Raw genomic sequence first — 21,598 nt, 5'->3', positions numbered from 1 at the left:
AATTTAAACAATTTCAAGCATTTTTTATTTTTATTTTTTTTAAATAATTTGGGCTTCGAGCTCATAAAACCCACGAAATCAGGAATTCAAAAAATTTGAGTACTGTGAAGAAATCTCCCAAGATTTTGCAGGCCATAAATGTTTTAAAATGAGTGTCACACACCAATCATCTACTAAATTCAAAGCACTTGCACAGGTTTCCCCAGGTGTCGTTAAATTGCTTCAGTTGGGTTCAATATGGGGAAGACTGCAGACTTGACAACTGGCCAGCAGACCATCATTGATACCCTCCATAGGATGGGTAAGCCACAAAAGTTCCTAACTAAGGAGCCTGGCGGTTCACAGAGTGCTCTGTCCAAGCATATCAATAGAAAGGCTAGTGGAAGGACAAAATGTGGCAGCAGAAGATGCACCAGCAAAAGAGATGACCGTGGGCTTCAGCGGCTTGTCAAACAGAGAAGATTGATCACATTTAGACGCATCTGGGAGATGGGCTACAACTGTAGGGTTCCTCGGCTCAAGCCACTTCTGAGCCTGAGCCAACAGAAGAAGCATCTCAACTGAACCAAGGAGAGGAAGGACTGTTGGCCAGGGGTTCAAGGTCCTCTTTTCCGATGAAAGTAAAGTGTGCCTTTCATTCGGGAATCAAGGTCCGATGGTTTTGAGGAAGACAGGTGAAGAACAGAACCCAAGCTGCTTGATGTCCAGTGTGAAACATCCACCGTCAAGTCATGATTTAGGGTGCAATGTCCAGTGCAGGTGTTGGTAAACTCTGCTTTCTTAAATTCAAGGTCACCGCAAGAGTCTACCAGAATATTTTAGAGGACTTCATGTTTCCTTCTGTTGAGGATCTGTATGGAGATAAAGATTTCATCTTCCAGCAGGACCTGGCCCCTGCGCATACCACCAGAAGCACCAAAACCTGGTTTGATGCCCACGCCATCACAGTGCATGACTGGCCAGCCAACTCGCCGGATCTAAACCCCATTGAGAATCGATGGGGTATTATCAAGACGAAAATGAGGGGCACCAGTCCCAAAAATAAAGAAGAACAGACAGCAAGCATCAAGGAAATCTGGGCTTCGATAACTCCCAGTCAATGCCACAGGCTGATTGCCTCAATGCCACGGCACATCCAGGCCGTGATTAAAGCAAAGGGATTCCCAACCAAGTATTGATGATTAACATATCGTTTTGAAAGTGCCATATTTTGAGTGATTTTAATGTGATGCTAATTTAGATTTTTTTCTCTCTCTCTCTCTCTCTCCCCCTACAAAAACTGAGACGTAAATGGGGATTTCTTCAGAGTATTCAAATTTTTTGAATTCCTGCTTTTGTGGGTTTTATGAGCTGGAAGCCAAATTATATAAAAATAAACAGATACTTGAAATTGTTTAGCGGCACGGTGGTGGACTGGTTAGAGCGTCTGCCTCACAGTTCTGAGGACCGGGGTTCAATCCCCGGCCTCGCATGTGTGGAGTTTGCATGTTCTCCCCGTGCCTGCGTGGGTTTTCTCCGGGCACTCCGGTTTCCTCCCACATCCCAAAAACATGCATGGTAGGTTAATTGACAACTCTGAATTGCCCCTAGTTGTGAATGTGAGTGCGAATGGTTGTTTGTTTGTATGTGCCCTGCGATTGGCTGGCAACCAGTCCAGGGTGTACCCCGCCCCCTGCCCCATGATAGCTAGGATAGGCTACAGCACGCCCGCGACCCTAGTGAGGAGAAGCGGCTCAGAAAATGGATGGATGAAATTGTTTAAATTGTGGGCCCTGAATCTATAATCTATGAAAGTTTCACTTTTTGAATGGAATTATGGAAATAATTTTTTTTTTTCCATGATATTCTAATTTTTTGGAAAGGTTCTGTACATGTCACTCGTGAAGCAAAACTGTGCACTAGTTGACATCTGCGTGCTACAGAAGTACTGTTACTTTGTAGATTTCTTTTGTCACTAGTAGTACTAGTAACACCCAGTTGTCAATTAGTGCACAATTTTGCCTCACGAGTAACATGTAGTTGGACTACTAGTATGCCATAGTTGTCCTACTAGTGTCCAGAAATGTCAGACAGTAGTGGTAAAAACCTTATGAGTAAGACAGTCGTTCTGCTAGTGCATCCTAGTTGTTGCACTAGTGTGTATAATGTTCTCGGACTAGAGCGGATAAAGTGTGCACTAGTACATTGACATTAAGCTTTCGGAAAGTCATTGAGAATTTATTCTATATCCATCTTAGTGTGAGTATGTTTTTTGTCCACACTAGTAAGAAAATTCAGTGCAATATTAGAAAGACTAGAGTGCACTAGTAGAACGATTGTGCCTTACTAGTAATGTTGTTTCCCACTCACTACTCAATGAGAGTTCTGCATATTTGTTGGACAACTTTGGCATACGAGTAGGGCAACGACATGTTACTAGTAGAGCAAGAATCTTTTTCTTCTTCTTCTTTTCCTTTTGGCTTGTCCCTTTAGGGGTCGCCACAGCGCCTCATCCTTTTCCTAGTGCTCAATTTGACTCTGCTAATAGGGTCAAATAGGCTACTAGTGCATCAGACATGCCTACTAGTTTGGCCTAGTAATGTTACTAGTGCAACCCAGTAGTTTACTACTAAGGTTTAATTCCATACTAGTAGGCCTTAAGTTGCTCTAGTTGTTAGGGATGGGCAAGTACCAATACCATGTATCGGTCTCAGGACAATATTGGCCTTATTTCAAGGTACCGGGTACTCGTGAGGTCTGCTGATACCAGCCAATGATACTTAAAGCAACAACAAAAATCTGACTTTGCGTTGATTGAAATTTTAGGTATCAATAGTAGTAGTGGTATTGGTACTCTGTATCTGTGCATACTCTAAAGTCAATACGCATACTGGTGTCTGTCTGAAAAATAGTGGTAGCAACTTCCCTACTAGTAGTTGAAAAATCACTAGTATGACAGTCGTTCTGCCAGAAGCCCTAGTTGTTCTACTTTTGTGCTGAATTGTCTTACTAGTAAATACAAAGAGCGTACTAGTACATGGACCTTAAGCTGGATATCAAGGACATTGAATAAAAATGCTCAAATGGCTTTCCATAGGCCATGTCGTCCGCTGTGTTAAAGCTCAGCATGCCGCTCCGCCCGTGTTTGTGTCGTCGCATTTGTGCGCTTGAGACGCCATCTTGCCGGCGCATAATAAATGTGACATCACTTGCTGCGGCGAGGAAACATCAAGCCGACGCGTTCGTTCATAATTTACACCAAAAACTATTTTGGACTTTGTGTGTTTTTATTTGTATTTTGTACGTGAGTTACAGCAGTAGCGTTTCCATGGTAACCCCTGTTCAGCCCCACTGTTCCGACGCACGCGCGCGCGCACACACACACACTCGGCCTGTCTCTTTAATTAAATCCATTAAGAGTCTGGTGGGCTGGGATCAATCCTAACCCGAATGGCTGCTGACTAATTGAAGCGTTAACAGGGGGGCAAGGGGGGGTATGGGGGGGTTAACGGACAGATCAAAGGCATTCGTAATTATCTGAGAGAGCGCACGAGAGAGAGAGAGGAGTGCAAATTAATGAGGAAGGATGCTGGAGTTTGATTTGTTTATTTATTTCTTTAATTCGAGTATGAGTGAGTGTTGATTAGCCGCAAACGAAGACATTTTCCATCAAGCGTCACTCTCAACTGAGGTGTGAAAAACACAGAGGAGGAGAAGGGGGAAATGTTAGTGATATAGAAGAAGATGGGAGGAGAAAGGAAAGGAAAATGGGAAAAGAGGAAGGAAGTGAAGATGAGGAAATGAGGATAAGCAAAAGTAATGAGGAGGTGAAAGTGGTGACCAGGGGAAAAAAGACAGGGAAGTGGAGATGAGGAAATGGACACAAAGAAGTCGAGGCAAAAAAGTGAAGACAAAGAAGAGGAGACAAAGAAGTTTTAAGACATGAGTAGACCAGGAAGTGAAGACATGAATGCAAACTCTAGGAAGCAAATACAAGGAAGTAGAGTCTAGGAAGTGGAAATGAGGAAGTGGGGAAAAGCAAGAGAAGAGAAGGATGTAGGGAAGAAGGAAGTGGAGACAACAAAGCAAAAACAAGGAAATGAAGACAAGATGAGCTGCATGGAGGATCAAACAAGAAGAAGAGGAGGAGAAAGGATGGTAAGAGTGAGTGTAGTGAAAGAATGGACAAGTTATGTCAACACCCACAAAATAATAACGTGTGTGTGTGTGTGTGTGTGTGTGTAGCCTGCAGGGTTGCTGCAACTCTTAGCGCCGATGTCCATCCAGCCCCGATTACAGGAGGGCCCGCCAGGCTTGCATCACACACACACACGCACACGCGCACGCGCACGCACACAGTGTTTTCCAGTTCATAGGAGGCTGGAAACATGTTATCTTTCACTGGTTTCCTCTTTCATCCTCATATTCTTCACCTCCTCCTGTGATTCACTCCTTTCATTTGTTCTCCTCCACCCATTTTTTGTATTCTTCACTTCATCTCATTGATTCTCTCCATTTATTCTCTTCTACTCACCCCTTTTCTTCAGTTCCTCTCTTCGACTCTACCGTTTGTATCCTTTTCCATTCTTTTCTTCTGTTTTTCCTCTCCTCCTCCTCCAGTCTCTCCATCCAGCCCTTCCTCCTATTCTTGACCTCCCCTTCCCTTCTTTTGGGGCTGTTCCTCTCCTCATGCTCCCCTCCTTTGTTTCCTTTATCCTGATTTATTTTTCTTCTCTTCTTCTCCATTCTTTTCTGCCTCTTCTCCCCTCTCCCTTTTCTCCTTTTCACTCATGAGCTCCTCATCCCTGATTTTTACCTCTCTCATCTAATTCTCCTTTCATTCCTCATTTTCTCTCCTCAGATACTCATCTTCTCTCCTCCTGCTTTCTTCTCTTCTTCATCTCCATTCTTCTTCTCTTCACTCCTGCTTTCCCACCTCCTCCTGTTCCATCCAACTACTCCTCTGACTTTCTTCTCCTCTTATCAACTCCTTCCATTTCTCCTCCCTAACTCACCTCTTTTACTCTTTTTCTTTCTCCTCTCACCACTTTCTCTCATCTATCACTGCTTTCTTCTCTTTTTCATCTACTCTACTACTACTCCATTCTTCTCCTCCCTTCCATTCTTCTTACCTCTTCTCCCCACATCTCATAGTCCCTTTGTTCCTCGTCCTGTCCAGTCATCTGCTCTTCCCCATTCTCTCTCTATTCTTTCTCCCCTTTACATCCTTCTTTTCTTTTCCCCTCTCTTCATTTATTCCTCCATCTTGTCATCTACTTCCATCCTTTCACCCCCTTTTCTTCCCATTCTCACCCACCTCACCTCATCTTCACCCCCCTCTTTGCTGTCTACCTTTCATTTATCTTTCTCCTTTTGCACTTTTCATCTTTTCTCTGGCTTGGCGAAAAGCAGTCAAAACACATTGAATATGAGGGAATGAATGCGGTTAGACTTTTCCTGCCTTTTTGTTGCTGCTCTGTCTCTCCCCGACCGGCTGACTGAGATTGCGTTCCTTCATAATAGAGGAGCGTTCTCTGTCGTCTGGGATACATGACAAGTTCCTCCTGGTGTCGCCTTCTCCTCAGGGAGCTTGCGCTCCAACAGTGTGGATGATGCTTCTACGTGTCATCCACGCGCTCTCCTGCCCTGTAATCCGTGATTTCAACTGGCAGGAGATAAAATGCTAATGTGCCAACAGTTTGGTATGTTACCGTTGCGCAAGATAGCAACCTGAGGTCAAACAGTGCCAAGACAGGCCAAAGGGGTTTTTAAATCATGCCCTGTAGTCAGATACTGTTTCAAATGATAAAAAGGTTCAAATAGAATAATGAGGGTTTTAGATGTTATGCTGTAATTAGATACCAATCATAATGCCATTTGATCAAATGTTAACATACTAACAATTTGTATGCTACCACAGAGCAAGATATCAACCTGAGTGATTTTTACATCATGACCTGCATTTAGGTCCTATCTAAACTGGCACTTAAACAAATGCTAACACGCTAACAGATGACATGCAACAAGATAGGAACCTGAGTACAAATAAGGGAAATGAAGGAAGAGATTTTACATCGTGCCCTGTAGTCAGGTAATATTTGACATGATATAAATGACAATAGATCAAATGTTAACATGCTAGCATAGCAAGATATCAACCTGAGTACAAACAAAAAAGGCAGACAGTTAAGTGTTTTACATTCTGTCCTGAATTCAGGTACTATTTCAAATTATAATTGATAAAATGCTAACATACATACATAGTCTGTTACTAAATTTCAAATGGCAATTGATAGAATACTAACATGCTATCAGATGGTACGTTACCATAAAACCAGATATCATAGTACAAAAGGCACTAAGGCAGACCAGACCCATAATGATTTTACACCATGCCCTAGGGTACTATTTTAAATGATGATATGCTTACATATTACCAGTTGCTATGCTACCATAAAGTAAGATAACAACCTTATTTAAAAAAGGATTGAGGATTTTGCATGTTACCTGATAAATAGATAATATTCATAATTACAGTTGATAAAATGCGAACAAGCTAAAAATTGGTATGCAACCATAAAGCTAGATACCGAAGTGCCGAAAGTGCTCATTCAGATCAATAAGGATTTTACATTGTGCCCTACATTGTGGCAATCGATAAAATGATAACATGCTATCATTTGGTATGCAGCAAGATAGCAGCTAATGAGTTGAGTTTTAGGGGTGTGTGTGTGTGTGTGTGTGTGTGTGCGTGCGTGTGTGCGCGCGCGTGCGCGTGGATTTGCGTCCCATCAGTGCAGTTGATGAGTCAGGTAGGCGTTAGCATTTCCTTAACTGTCTCAAGGATGTGAGTCACCTTCACTCTGTCGTGGAGTCCAACAGGAGCTGAGAAGTGGATGAAGTGAGACATAATGAGAACACTGAAGTGAAACAGGGAGAAAAAAAAATAAAACAACAAGGAAAACTGCAACTTTGGTCACTTCTGATGTTTTCACTCACAGATGTTTCTCCTGAGACGGTGCGCCGAGCTGACGCTTGTCTCAACTAGTTGTTTTATTGTACATAATACATATGACTTCAATGGCTTCAATGCTATTGCGTTGACCTGCAATGTCACTTTGGGAACATCTCATGCCTCTGAAGCATACTCAGATACTGTAGGTAGAACGTGCTAACAGTTGTGTATTCTAACACAAAGCAAAGTGAGTGAAGAAAGTGCTCAGGCAGTTCGATAAAGATTTTACTTAGTGCCTTGTCGTCAGGTATTTCAAATAAGAGCAGATAAAATGCTAACATGCTAACAGTTGGGTATGCTAACATATAGCAAATTGACATCATGATTTCCAAAAGTGCTAAGGCAAAATTGTTAAGGATTTTATATCCGGCCGTGTCGTTAGGTAATGTTTTAAATTATAAATTAAACTTGAACCTGATAACACTTGGTATGCTCCAATATCGCAGGATAGCAATCCGAGTACAAAAAGCGCTAAGGCAACTCAATAAGTAATCATGTCAGATAGCCAGATCCCATTTCTAATGATGACTGAAAAAATGCTAATGTATTAGCAAGAGTACAAAAGGCGCCAAAACAGATCTACAAGGAGTTTACATTTATACCCTGTATACTATTTAAAAAAAAAAAAATAGAATTTATAAAATGCTAACATGCTAATAGTTGGTATACTAACAAAGCATTACTACAACAGTACAAAAAGTGCTTAGGAAGAATAAGGATTGAACATAGAGGACTGTCATCTGGTACCTTTTCAACATTTCATGAAATGCTAAGATGCCCACCCTTCGCACTTATATATAGCAATGTTGCAACCTCAGTAGAGAAAGTGCTAAGGCAGAACGCTAAGAATTCAACATCATGCTCTGTAATTGGGTACTATTTCAAAATTATAATTCTTAAAATGCTAACATGCCAACAGTTGGCATAGCAAAAACTATGTATCAAGAGCTAAGGATCACAGACATGAGATTCATTTGCATTTTTGTATTTGTATTCTTTTTCTTTGTCACCTTTAGATTGCACATTTTTAATACTTAACATTTTTTTCCAGTTTGTGGCAACATCTCGTTTAGTTTATAAAATCATATTTCAAAAGTCACATGCACACACACAGGCACACGCGCGCACACACACACACACACACACACACACCCTCACACCATTTGAGGTTCAACATTGTGCTTTGTGGCAAAGACTTCACAATCGCCTACAATGGACTTAAGCCATGACAGGACTCAGGAGACCACCCCACCACCCAACACACAAACACACGGAGCAGCTTTACAAGATTGGAGCAAATTGGCTGAATGCTGCTGTTCATTGGATGTGTGTTACTGTTTGTTCACACAATGGAACAAATCTGAGCTTTTGTGCGTGTGTGTGTGTGTGTGCGTGTGTGTGTGTGTGCGCGCGCGAGAGAGAGAGAGATTCACAAGTGCATCAAAGTTGATAACAGACTCAGTGTGGATTAATTCCATTCATCACAGTTTGTGTTCCTCTATTTGTATTTTAGTGTGCACACTGGATTTGCATATTTGTGTGTGTATGTGTCATAATTTCTACATCAAGTCCTCCTATTAATAGTTGCATTTCATTGTAATCGAACATAATTCATTTCCCTGCACTTTCAGTTGCTTTATATGTGTCGTGTAATTTGGGAAGATCACATACCGCAATGGACGTGATAAAATACTAAAACCTACTCGGATAGATAAAATGCTACCATGCTAACAGTTTTTATGTTAAAATATGTCAACTAGCAAGATAGCAATCTGAGTAAAAAAAAGCACTGAAACAGATAAGGATTTTACTTTGTGCCCTATATGCAGGTACTATTTAAAATAAGAATTACCAAAACGCTAACATATGAAGAGTTGGTATGCTGGCATTTAGGAAAGTAGCAACCTGAGTATAATAAGCACTAAGGGAGATCGGCAAAGATTTTACATCATTCTCTGGAGTGAGGAACTATTTCAAATGACAAGTGATAAAATGCTAACAGTTAATGTACTAACATACAGCAAGATAGTTAACAGACTACAAAAAGAGCTTTACAGATCAATGAGGCTTTTACATTGTGCACTGAAGTCGGGTACCATTTCAAATGGCAATTGATAAAATGCTAACATGCAGCAAGATAGCAACCTCGATAGAGAAAATCCCAAGACGAATCCTTTGCATTTTACATAATTTCCTATATTTGGGTACTATTTCAATTGGGAGTTGCTCAAATGCTAACCTACGAACAGTTGGTATGCTAACATAAAGCACCATAGCAACCTAAGTACAAAGTTTTACACACATCTATAAGGGTTTTACATCATGCCCTTTAGTCGGGTACTATTTCAAACTACAATTGGTAAAAAGATAACATGCCAACAACAGTTGGTATGCTAGCCGATTTTTAAAATTTGAAATAACCAAATGACCACACTCAGTCTGCCTTTGTCGGGATCATCAAAGGACTGTGACGATTTACAGAGGCCCGCAGTCAATACGACACGCAGACAAAAATGAACAAACATGCTGGAAAACACACAACATGAAAGAATGTGCGCAGTGACACTGTGGTATCAATGCATCTTTGTCGCTGCAGATGACGGCCAGAAATAATTCCCTTTGAGTCACGCGGAGGAAATCCCTTCACCAAAGTTGAAAGCTGACAAGCAAACACACACACACGCACGCACATGGACACACACACACACGTTAAATAAGTCCTAGTCCTCTAAAAGTACTGAGTTCTCTGCTGCCTTAGTGCTTTTGTACTCCGGTCACTATATTGCCATATATTAGCATGCCAACTGTTAGCATGTTAGCATTGTGTCAATTCGAAATAGTATCAGACGACAAAGAATGATGTAAAATTCTTGTCAAACTGCCTCTGTGCCTTTTGTACTCAGGTTGCTATCTTGCTATATGTTAGCACACTATCCGTTAGCATGTTAACATTTTGTATAATTATCATTATAAATTGTACCTAACTACATGGAAACCAGTCAAATCTTTACCAATCTGCCTTATCACTTTCTATATTTACATTGGTATGCTGCTATATGTTGGCATAGCAACCTTTAGCATGTTATCAATTATCAAGGATAGTGATTAGAGTGTCTCGCAGGAGAACACGCGTGTAAAACGACGTGACACGCTTGTGGCGGACGCGCTCACACACTTGTCAGCGTGCTGCGCCATCAATAATGGACGAGGCGCCGCATTAAACATTTATCACTTTATTTTTTAATGGTCGACAAAAGTCCTCAGATATTCATAATTCAGACCAGCCCCGCTCCTCTCGCGCATCGCACCGGATTCTTCTTCCTCCTCGGGCGCTGTGACCACACTGCACACAAAGCGCATATCCCGGATCCTCCTCATCCTCATCCTCCCAGGACTCGTCTGGAAACGGGATACAAACCTCTACCACTACCTCCCCCAAGCTTGGTCCGGTTGGGTAGGCTAGTTAAGTAGCGCACCACGGAATCTTCAAAAATTCAGCCTCCGAAGGCAGTTTTACTCGGCAACATTAAATTTGGGAGGCACGCCGATATCAAGAAGCCATGCCCGAAAAGACAGAACAAGTCTGCAATTTTGGTTTGAAGTGACCATTTATGGGGTCATTTCCATGGATCCATCAAAATCAAACTTTTCAGCTGGTTAGCACTCCTGGAATGAAAAACAAAAAACCCAGAGCCAATTTCACTCAGCAACATGAAATTTGCCAGACCTTTTTATCATGAGTATACCCACGAAAAAGTCTCAAGAGGGCCTTTTGTAAAACTAAGGCATGGTACACACAAGGATTTTTAAAATCTTTAAAAAAAAAATATATATATATATATATATATATATATTTGAATCTATGACTGACTGCACACAACGATAAAAAAAATCAGGCATTTAACAGTTTTGGTAGTATTGTGTGTGGTGTGCGCCGATAATCTCGACACAGGACACCATACACATAACGATTATGTTCCTCTGTCGATCTCAAAGTCTTGAGAATGGATGGCTGAAGTTTTTTTCGTGCTTCTTCTTCGTGTTTACTTCCTAGTTTCATCTCCTGGTGTAACTCTTGCACAACTCAGCACACACACATCAACTGGCCTCTGTAGAGACGGTCTCCACCGGTCTGTTCCTCGAAGGTGATTAAAACAAATGCCGTGAATTATCGGTAAATCCCGTTCGACCCGTCCGCTTGCCCCACTTCCCATGATGCCTTTCCCATCCATTTCTCTCTTTGACATCACAATTTTCCTGCTTTGTTTTTAGAATTTTTTTTTCTCTTTGTTTTTTTTCAGTTTGTTTGTTTTGGTTGTTTCAATATATCCTCTTTTGGTCTCCGTCTTGATGTTCCTTCCCCACTTATCTGGCCGCGCAACCATTGATCGTCGATAGAGATGAGGCGTGTGAAGCTGAAGCGGACTGGAGCTGAGGGTCCTCCTGAGCGGCTTCATCAGGGGCACCGCAGGCCCCGGCGTAGCTTCGCGCCGTGGGAAAGAGGGAATGTGTTTGCCAGGAATAGAACAATAACGGTACTGATGCAACCGCCTCATCATTTTTCCTCAGTGGCCATATTTCATTTAAAGGCTCATTATCACAGCACAGTGCTCAGATCTGTAAGAAAAGAGTAAGAGCTTTGAATATGGGAGAGAAAATGAGAGTTCACTTGTTATCCTTTATTGACGTTTCATGGATGTAGTGTATATAATTAGAATAAGATTTAGACAAGAAGTCTATGTTGTGTTTTTATACTTTATTATAAATGTTTTTTATTCACTTTATAATTTTTTTTTTACCTTATTGCTTTCTGAAAATCGCTTTGCAACACCAATGTGTCAAACTGATGGACACTTCATTAGGTACACAATCCAATGCGACCCAATACAAAACATCTACCTTTACATAGCTAATAATGATTACTTTTGATTTACATTAATTTACCAATGTTTTTTGTTTGTTTGTTTGTTTTAGCGGTAGTTGGAGTCTGCAGATGTTTTGAGTATTTTGGTCACCGAGAGAGACAACAAAGAAGTCATTATGATGCTGTGTTTTGGGTTCCTTTTCACATCATCTTTTCCTCCATTTTTTTCATTTTCATTCTTCTGCTTTTCTTGTTAAAGTCTGCCATAAAAGTGCATCTTCTCCACGCTAACCACAACCTGCAGCCTTAAGTGACTTTTCATGTTGCTCCTCACTTGGCCTGCACGCTCCTCCGGAGAGTCTCCGCCAGGATTCTTATCTCATAGACGGGGGTGGGTGGGGGGTGTGGGGGGGGTGACTGGCGGTCAGGGAAGCACATATACACAGACTTAAATGCATGCAAACACATACACACTTGCACGTAAACACACACGTCATAAGAAAAGCCATAAGAACAACAATGGTTGATGACATCAATCAAACACACTCCACATTTGAGTGACAAATTGCAGGTGACTCACATAGCCCACCTTAAATGTGAGACACACATTTCAGGCTAACCCCCAAAAGTCACTCAGTAGCGCCCCGTGAAAAGTTGGCAAAAATTAGCCTCTAACACCAGTTTGACCGATCGGCTCGAAATCTGTCTGTCATAACACGACACCACTAAATGCCCTAAATTAAACAGGAAACTGGCCATCTTGGTTTTAAGCTGCTTATTTGGTCAGATTCCAGGCCGGTACGTTGACAAACTACTGGGCATTTTGCCCCAATTGGAAGCAGGTATCCTAGACACATGGGCCACGCTAAATGGTTGTTTTGTTTTTGTGTTGTTGTTGTTTTTTTGTCTTGTCTACACTATCTAACGTGGGCAGAAGTTGGCATCAAAGTTTGATCATCATCTAAAAACTGTGGCCTGGACACCAGCTTCACCGACTGACACCAAATTGGTAGAACTTGTCTATAAAAAAGACTCAAAGACCTATGCCTGAAATTGAACAGGAAGTCGGCCATTTTGGTTTGAAGCAGCCATTCAGAGGCTCATTCTTTGACAAACTACTCCTTATTTTGTATTGTATTAACTTTTCTTTTTTAGCGTTTCTAAATTATGCAGTATTTCAAATGCCTTATGTTCGATTTGGATTTATGTGCAGCACTTTGATTCAGCTGCGGTTAGACTTAAAGTGCTAGATAAATAAAATTGAGTTGGGTATGCTGCCTAATGTGGATAGAGCATGATGTCAAGTTTGACGATCACTTTGAGGATTCACCATGGAAAAAAAGCATGCAGCTTTAATTATTATTATTATTTTCATTTCCTGCATTGCTCATCGTCAGCAGTGCGAATGAGGTTTAATTAAGTGTGTGCCTGCAGGTCTTTGCCTTTCTATGTGAGTGTGTAAAGTAGGCCAGTCTATAAGGTTGCTAATTAGGATGCGGCAGGCCTCTGTCCACTGGATTTCACAGACCAGATGGAGGGCCCAGTTCACCAACAGAAACGTGTTTGTTTGCTGGTTGAGATTTTAGCGCGTTCGTCTCAACGTTCACCACCCTGCGACGTGACCTAACTGTAACTTCTACAGGGATACGCACACTTTTGCTAGCTTTGCACACACACACACACACACACACACACGCACACGCATAGGGGAAAGTGAGAGTGCTTTTCACGACAACTTGACGTGTCGCCATGGCACCCAGCTCCCGTGGGGACACCTGTGTCGCTGTGAGTTGCCATGGCAATGCATCTCACCCTGTCAATCATGCACACACATATAAACACACACACACACACAGGTGCATTTGCAGCAAATTCAAATGGTTTTCAATCCCTGCGAGCTGACCCCCATATAAGTTGAAGAAAATGTAGGGAGAGATTGATGAAGACAAAATGACGTTTTGACCCAAAAATTATTCTGTGGTAATGCCCCATTAGTTTTATATTGTCTTGTCGTATTCCACTGATCAACCAAACCCTATATAGTGGTGCCTTGAGATGCCAGTTTAAGTTCAAGTTTCAGTATCCCTCCCCAAAAAAAAGTGTGATTTGTTTTTTTTGTTTTTTTATTTAAAAAAATCATATTTTACTATCATATTTTGCATTATAAAAACATATAGTAATGACATAATTAAATACCATTTAAGGAGTTTAACAGTTTTTGTATCTTGATGAATTTATTTTCATTGTGGGGCTCCTTCTGTTGTGTACATCATGGCCACCTAGGGGCCGTATAATACAAGCATGCAGATATACAGTTGACTCCCGCATTCTCGCGTTCGGCACCCACGGATTCACTTATTCGCGGCTTTTCTTTTTTTTTTTTTTTTTTTTTTTTCAATTTTTAAAAATATTTTTTCACATTTTTAAAAATTTGTTTTCTTTTTTCTTTTTTTTTTATGGGACGAGTCAACCCCGAAAATGCTTATTGGCACTATATTCCCGCTTATTAAAAATTGTTTGGGTTTAAAAAAAACGACGACTTATTTTTCAAAATATATTTCAATGCAATTACAGTATAATGGCTGCCATTTATCTACGGATTTTCACTATTCACGGTCTGGTCCAGTCCCTTTCCCCCGCATATAGCGGGGGTCCACAGTACATGGAGACAGAGGAGATGGTCACAATTCCTCAGTAAGATGGAATATAGTTGCTATTATACCACACACGAAGAGGCAACACATACAAACAAACAGATCATACAACACTACACAAGGTGTGCAACTCTCAATTCAGACTTGCCTGTATACTGTAAATACCCATAAAAAACTGTTGCTTAAAAATGTGTGGCAAAGTGGGGCCACGGAAGATGAACCTCAATATAGTGGAGGTTCACTGTAATAATAAACACAGTGATGCCTGCTGTTTGGTCCGCCTAATGAATATCAGTTGGCGTAAGCTTACTTCCTTTTCTTGTGTATCTTTCATTTATTTCCTTCCCGTCATTCCATCACCCATCTTCCACCTCCCACCCCCACCCCCCTTCCTCCCCCAGAGGCATCTTGTTTTCCTTCCCTTTGCTAATTGACGCTCCTCCGGTAAGACTGCATGCAGGAGCTACTTCTTCATCTATTCCTACAGCGTCTTCATGCTGAATAACATCAAGTAGCAGTCGGTTCGCGTCTGCTTCCTCCCGCGTGGTGAAAAGCTGTCGGTGTGACACAAAGATGAGTACACAAATATGTACACACTGATGTTAAAAGACTTTTTAGCAGCTTTCACTTTCTACGCTTATTTGGCTTGAGTTGATGTGAAGGTTTGTCAAGATGAACTTCAACAACAGTGTTTAGACTCCAGCAGGACACTTTTTGTGCATGTTTATTGTCAAGATTTGTGAAAGGCAGAGTAGTATCTGAAGACTGAACACAATATGATCTGAAACTAAATTAGACCCATCACGACAGTGACATAGACTCAACAGAGAACCAACATAGGTAGCACTGGAACAGCACAGAATCAACACGTAACCAACGCAGAACAATGCAGAATAAACGTAGAATCGTCACAGAAGTAACATGCATCAACACAATACAAAGGTGAATAGCACAGAAACAACAGAGAAGCAACTTAGAACTAGAATCAAATCAACACAGAAACCACACAGGATCAACACAGAAGCAACATAGAACCATCACACAGATAACCAATAAACATAGAACCAACACTGACCGAGCCGAGAATCAAGACAGAACCAGAAAAAGATCAACACAGAACCAACACAGAACTGTTACAGAGGCAATACAGATTCAACACAGAACCAAGACAAGATACAGAGACAATACAGAACACACAGAGTAACAATATAAGACTACTATCAACTATCATGGAACCAACATGACAATACAGTATCAACATAGACCCATCACAGGACCAACACAGAGTTATGTGCAACCACATTATAGGACCAGCTCGAAACTATTACAGCACTAATCCAGGACCAGCATAGAACCAACACAGAAACATCACGGAACCAACGTAGAAGAACTATGAAACCAACCTATAACAGCTGCAGAACCAACTCAGAACCATCAAAGAACAGACCTAAAAAATACAGAACCAACATAGAAAAATCGCAAAGTCCACACAGGCCCACAACATAGGACAGAGGACCATAAGAGAACCAACATAGAACTGACACAAAACCATCACGGAACCAAAAAAATAACAAATACAGAACCAACAGAAAACATCACAAAACCCACAAATAGTAGGAGTAACAGAACCATCAAAAAACCAACATAGAACCCACACAGAACCAACCTAGGACCATGAACAAAAAAAAACATAGCACAAACAGAATCAGCGTTGGAGCAACATAGGACAACCTTAGTGAGTAGAGTGATCACGTCTTATTCATGTCCTGCTCGGTCAGTTGAAGGCGTGGCTAATGAGGAGTGCATTATGGGAAGTCAGCTTGCATTAAGGTTTGGCACTGAGACTCATCTGCACTGATGTTCATTGAGTCTCAAACTTAACGGGCCACAGGAAGTACCCCCGCGGGCATCCTGGACCTCGCCAAACTCGTATTCATGAGCTCCTTGGTGTGTAGAGGCAGGCCCTGCCTGGAGGGTTTCACTTTTTGCTTTCCGTTGTCACCTCGCCGCATGAAAAATGCAGCGGACACAAAGTGACAAAAGGCGGCCCGCGTCCTCACAATCCTTACGACAGCGCTCCTTTCGTGTCAGACAAGCGTCAAGTTAACATGCGTGAAAGCGCTAACGTGTGCGTCCCTGCCGTCAGCGCTCGCCTTTTTGAACATCCCGTCTTCGTCTTCCCGTACGCTCCAACAAGCCGACTTACGCGTGCATCGGTTTGACTTTGTTGAGGCGACCAGGATGAGTGGCGCTTGGCAAGTGTGATGGAGGGGTTGCTTTACCTGGATGATGGTCCTTTGTCCTAACGCGCTAGCTAAATAGATATAGCGCTCACCCTCACCCTTTGGTGTGTGTCTATATAGTGTCTGGATAGTGTACTGTATATACTGATCTGCTGAGATCTATCAGCTGGTGGTAAAGTGCGTGCTCGCTGTAACAGATGGTTTGCAACAGGTGTTAAAGTGGTGGAGACCACCTTATTCAACTCATTCACTGTTTTCAAAGCAAAGTTCCCCATATTGCCAGCTGTTTTGGAGCATTTGACTGATCTTTCGAGACCCAAAGAATATTGTCTTTTGTGACTATATAAGTCCCGAACCCACTAAAACCAAAAGGGTAGACTTTCTTCTTTGACCAGGAAAAAAAAAAAAAAGTGTTTCTTGATTTTTCCATTCTTTAGTAATCAGCAGTATACAAAGGTTGGTTTGACCAAAAACAGTGGTTTCTGACCAAAAAGGGGAGAAAATGAGCTTTTTATGAAAATAAACATGTCAAACAGAACAGTGACTTTAACGCGAGTATATTTTTGCTTTTGTTACACCACAAATTATAAAACAACAAAAACGTCAGAGGCTTTTTTTCCACGGCATTCGTCATTCACTCCATGAACTGTCATTTTTTCTTGCGATCGTGAGACACACTTTTTACTAATTACCACGACACATACTCAGTTTATACCATGTGTATACATCTATATAGTGCATGAGTATATACAGTCGTCTCAGTAGTGTAAATATATAGTAGGTATAGCGTCATTACAGTTTATATACAGTATATACAGTGTGTACTGTATATAGTGTACATACATATTGTCTTTATAGTGCCTACATAGTGTAATGTGATTATAGTTTAGTGTCTTTATTGTGTACATAGTAGGAAATTAATGTTTGAATAATTGAAGGAGATGATGTTTTGAAATGAAAACATGATCAGTAACAAAGCATCTTCAACTCATGTTTTAGTCATGTCTAACTCCTGTTGTTGTTGATTTTTTTTTAAGGACAGGAGACATTTTGTTCAACCGACACCTCCTCAACTCCTTCTTTGTACTCTTTCCAGTCCTCTTCGGTTTTCTATCTATTTCCCCTTCCCTCCTTCTTCTTCTCCTCAGTCTCCTCCTCCTCTTCTCCTTCCCACCTTTCTCCGCTATTCATCATCCTTCTTCCCATCCTTACCCCTTCTTCTCCTCCTCTCTGCTTCTTCCCCTCCTTTACTCCTCTTCCCATCTGTCTCACCCCGTCTTCCTCCTTTCTCTTTTCCCTTCATTCCCCTTCCACTCCTCCACATTCCCTTTACAGTACTCCTTCCTTCACCTTTTCCCTCTCTCCTTCCTTCTACTTTCTTCACTTCTTCCTCCCCTCTCCTCTAATCCTGCTCTTCTTCTCCTCCTCCTACCAGAAGAGCTGAACTTTATTTTGGGTTAATCAGAGACACTTTAAATGGTGCATGTTTGTGCTGACTTCCATTTGGCATGAGTTTGAATGTGATTGGTTCATTCTAAACACAGCGACATCCCCAGTTATATGAGGGTGTCCACACTTGTGCAACCACATTATCTCGGTTGTTTATTTTTACTTCTCCTCTCTAAAATAATTTTGTGTGTGTTGTTGTACAGGTTATATGTCACATTAATGGTGGAAAATGTTTTGAAAAGATTTAGCTTGGTTTCACAAATAACACAAAAACCTGGCATTTGAACAGGGGTGTGTAGACCTTTTAAAGCCGCTGTACATATTTACAAGTCACTACAGAAATCATCCATCATAGCTCCTCGGTTGATCTCCTTGACTCTTTGTATCTGGTGGGTGGACCTAATTTGTAAACAGAGGAGTGAGGAGAAAATACCGAGAAGGTTGCAAACAAAGAAATGAGATTTCCCTCTCTACTGCTCCTCTTTCTCACTTTTTCTTCCTTCTTTCTCCTCCTCAAATCCCCTCAATTCATCTTTCACCACACTTTCTCTTTCAATTACTCTTTTTTTTGCTCATCCTCACTACTCCTACTTCTTCTTTACTCCCTTTTTTCGCATTTATTTTCCTTCGACCTACTCCCCTTATCCCCTTCCCCCTCTTTTCTCTTCATCCCTTCAACTCCTTCTCCTCCTCAAAGCCCCTCAATCCATCCTTCCCCACACCTCCTTCTACCTTCTCCTCCTCGGTGCCCCGCTATTCTGAGCCGTCAGGCCGCGTTGATGTTGATTGCGCTAATGGGCCGCGTTCCATTTGGCCGCTGGAGGGGCGCAGCGTATGTAAAACAAGCCACTTTAAATAGATGCCATTATTCTGCATTTAACCAGCCAGGAGTGACGAGCGTCCATACAAAGGAGGACGTGAGGGAGACATCTTCATCTTCACCTCCTCCTCTTCCTCCGCTTTACTGAAAAAAAGTGAAACGACTGTCATTAATCTAAAGTGCAATTTCACACAAGTTTCATGAAAAATTGTGGTTTCTCGTTCAAATCTGTTCTGTTCACTTTGACTGGAAGCAAACTCCACCACTCCAACCCAAACAAAAGTAATTGTTTTACTTCAATAGCATTTACATTTTAAACCAAACCAATCGTGGATCCCTTTCTTCCGAAAATTATTTTAAAGTCATTGAAAGGTAAAAATAAATGTCTTGTAAAATTGACACACAACAGGGAAGAGTGTTGTTTACAACCCTGCCCAATTTGAATGCAAAAGGGCAAGTACCGTATTTTCACGACTATAAGAAAAAGGATTAAAAGGTGCAGTCTCAGTTACGGGGTATATTTCTGTATTTAACACATACATAAGGTGCACCGTATTATTGGGCGCAGGCATGGTAAAACATACGCCAGCGTAAAACATACGGTAGCATCCATGCACACTAAAACATAAAGTAGCATGCATCCTTGCGTATGTTTTTACAAAGGCAGCGCATGTAATTCAGCCTATGGCTCACAATACATGATAAACATTCGAAAGCAAACTTCCTAATAGTTATATACCCACGTTTTGCATTCCAACATATTATGGTGGACTAAATAACACAAAATACATAACACTTAGTCATTCAAAAACAACAACACTGAGCTGTTCTGTAGATTGTGGCATCCATAGATCTATTTTCGGCGTGTAGGCATAGCTAGCTAACTGCACTTTTGTAATTGAGCTAGATAACCGCTGATGCCAACGAAGGTGCACAAGTTCTTATATAGTGGGGGAGGGACGACTTATGCTAGTTTTGGCCACGCCCCAAAAGCAGGAACACTGAAATTGTGGAAAAACATGCTATATCGCCACAATTCAGTACTACATAGTTCTCCGTCTTTGCACATTGCTTCAGCAAATATTCAAACATGTATAATGCACCATTATTTAGAAACGAATCCCTGAATTCATCTACAGTCTTTCTTTTGTGTGTGCTCATTTAGTAACTGGTAGGATGAACAATTACTTTACAGATTTATTTTGTATCTGGGAAGAAAACATAGAAAGGAAGCAAAAAAAGCACGGACAGAACAAAGAAATAAGGAAAAAGAAGGACAGAGGAGATCAGAAGGGAAGAAAGGAATCAAAGACAAAGGAAATTAGAAACAAATCAATGATGAAAAGCACAGGAAATGGGGACAGCATGATGGACAAGTGGTTGTTAGTATGTCTGCCTCACAGTTCTAGGTTTGAATCTCGGCTTGGGAAGCAAGAGAAAGAAAGGAAGGAAAAAGAAGGACAGCAGTCAGGTGAGAAGGGAAGAGAAGAAAAAAAGAAAAGGACGAGAAATTAGAAGTGGGAGAAAGAATGAATAAGTAATCGTAAAAAATGTCTGTGCTGTGGTGCTTACAACGTTACATTTTTACTTTGTGTTCATGCACATTTTTTATGAAGGAAAAGGTAATACTTTTTAGTGGAATTAAATCATATCAGCTAATAAATGTAGCTGTAACAAATTAGAATTAAGTTGGTCTAAAGTATATATTTTTTCAGTGTTCCTCCGACGCAGTTTGTTGGCTGAAGTTGACAAGGAGTTGTTGTTTTCCCGTCTTTTTGACAAATCCCTCCTTGGAAAAAAAAAAAAAAAAGCACACGACCCAGAGTCTCAAAACAAAACCTGTCTTTTTTTTTTGGCAACGTCATAAAAAAAAAATTAAAAAAAAGTCAGTGTTGTCTTCCCGGGGAACAGGAAGCAGATAAAAGGAGCGATTGGAGCTCGTTGACTAATGTCAGCGTGTCCCCTCGGGGCCCACAGAGACACCAGCTTTCATGACACCAACTGAAGAACGTGGAGCGCTAGCTAGTTTAGCTACAAAGCGGGGAGACGTATCAACAGCCAACGATGACGACAAAAGGAAAACAGCAGCTAAAACATACAAAACAACAGTTGAGTTTGTCAAGTTGACGGCATGATATGGTTGAAATGACAAAACACAGTATTAGTAAATGGCTAATGTCGCAGCCAAAGTTGTACTCTTAGCAAAAAGCTAACATGATGCTATTGTTTACAGAAAAGTAACAAAGGCCATGCGGAAACAAAAAAAAATGTAGCGTGCAATGGTTAGCAAATAACTAACATGATGGATGCTAACCAAAAGTGAAAAGACTTGTGACTTTATCCAGCTCTGCACCAAAATTAAGATTCAGAAACATTTGTCTAATTCCGAAGTCTATATTAATATCAGTACACTTGAGTGGGCCTTTTTCACTAATGACTTTCTTCAGTCTTATGATTGGCTCCAACAGCCTCATAGTTTGTGGTCATAGCGCCACCTGTTGCTCGGGCTTGTGACTGAGACGCTGTCTCTCTCCTCCAGGTGACGAGTGGTACCTGTGCCGGTTGACTCTGAGC

General features: G+C 41.2%; 1 protein-coding gene across 1 annotated transcript in view; it reads left to right on the top strand.

Annotated features, from left to right (window-relative positions):
• Positions 1-21,598, top strand: part of si:dkey-22o22.2 (neural-cadherin) — a 110,976-nt gene that overhangs the window by 25,535 nt on the left and 63,843 nt on the right. Inside the window, exon 2 of the mRNA XM_061674756.1 lies at positions 21,564-21,598. This exon is cut by the window's right edge and continues 154 nt beyond it. Within this exon, the coding sequence (XP_061530740.1) occupies positions 21,564-21,598 (35 nt within the window). The remainder of the gene's footprint in view (positions 1-21,563) is intronic.

Source organism: Phycodurus eques, chromosome 4 (assembly GCF_024500275.1).
Source record: "Phycodurus eques isolate BA_2022a chromosome 4, UOR_Pequ_1.1, whole genome shotgun sequence".
NCBI lineage: Eukaryota > Metazoa > Chordata > Actinopteri > Syngnathiformes > Syngnathidae > Phycodurus > Phycodurus eques.
This window is presented reverse-complemented; position numbering and strand designations above follow the sequence as displayed.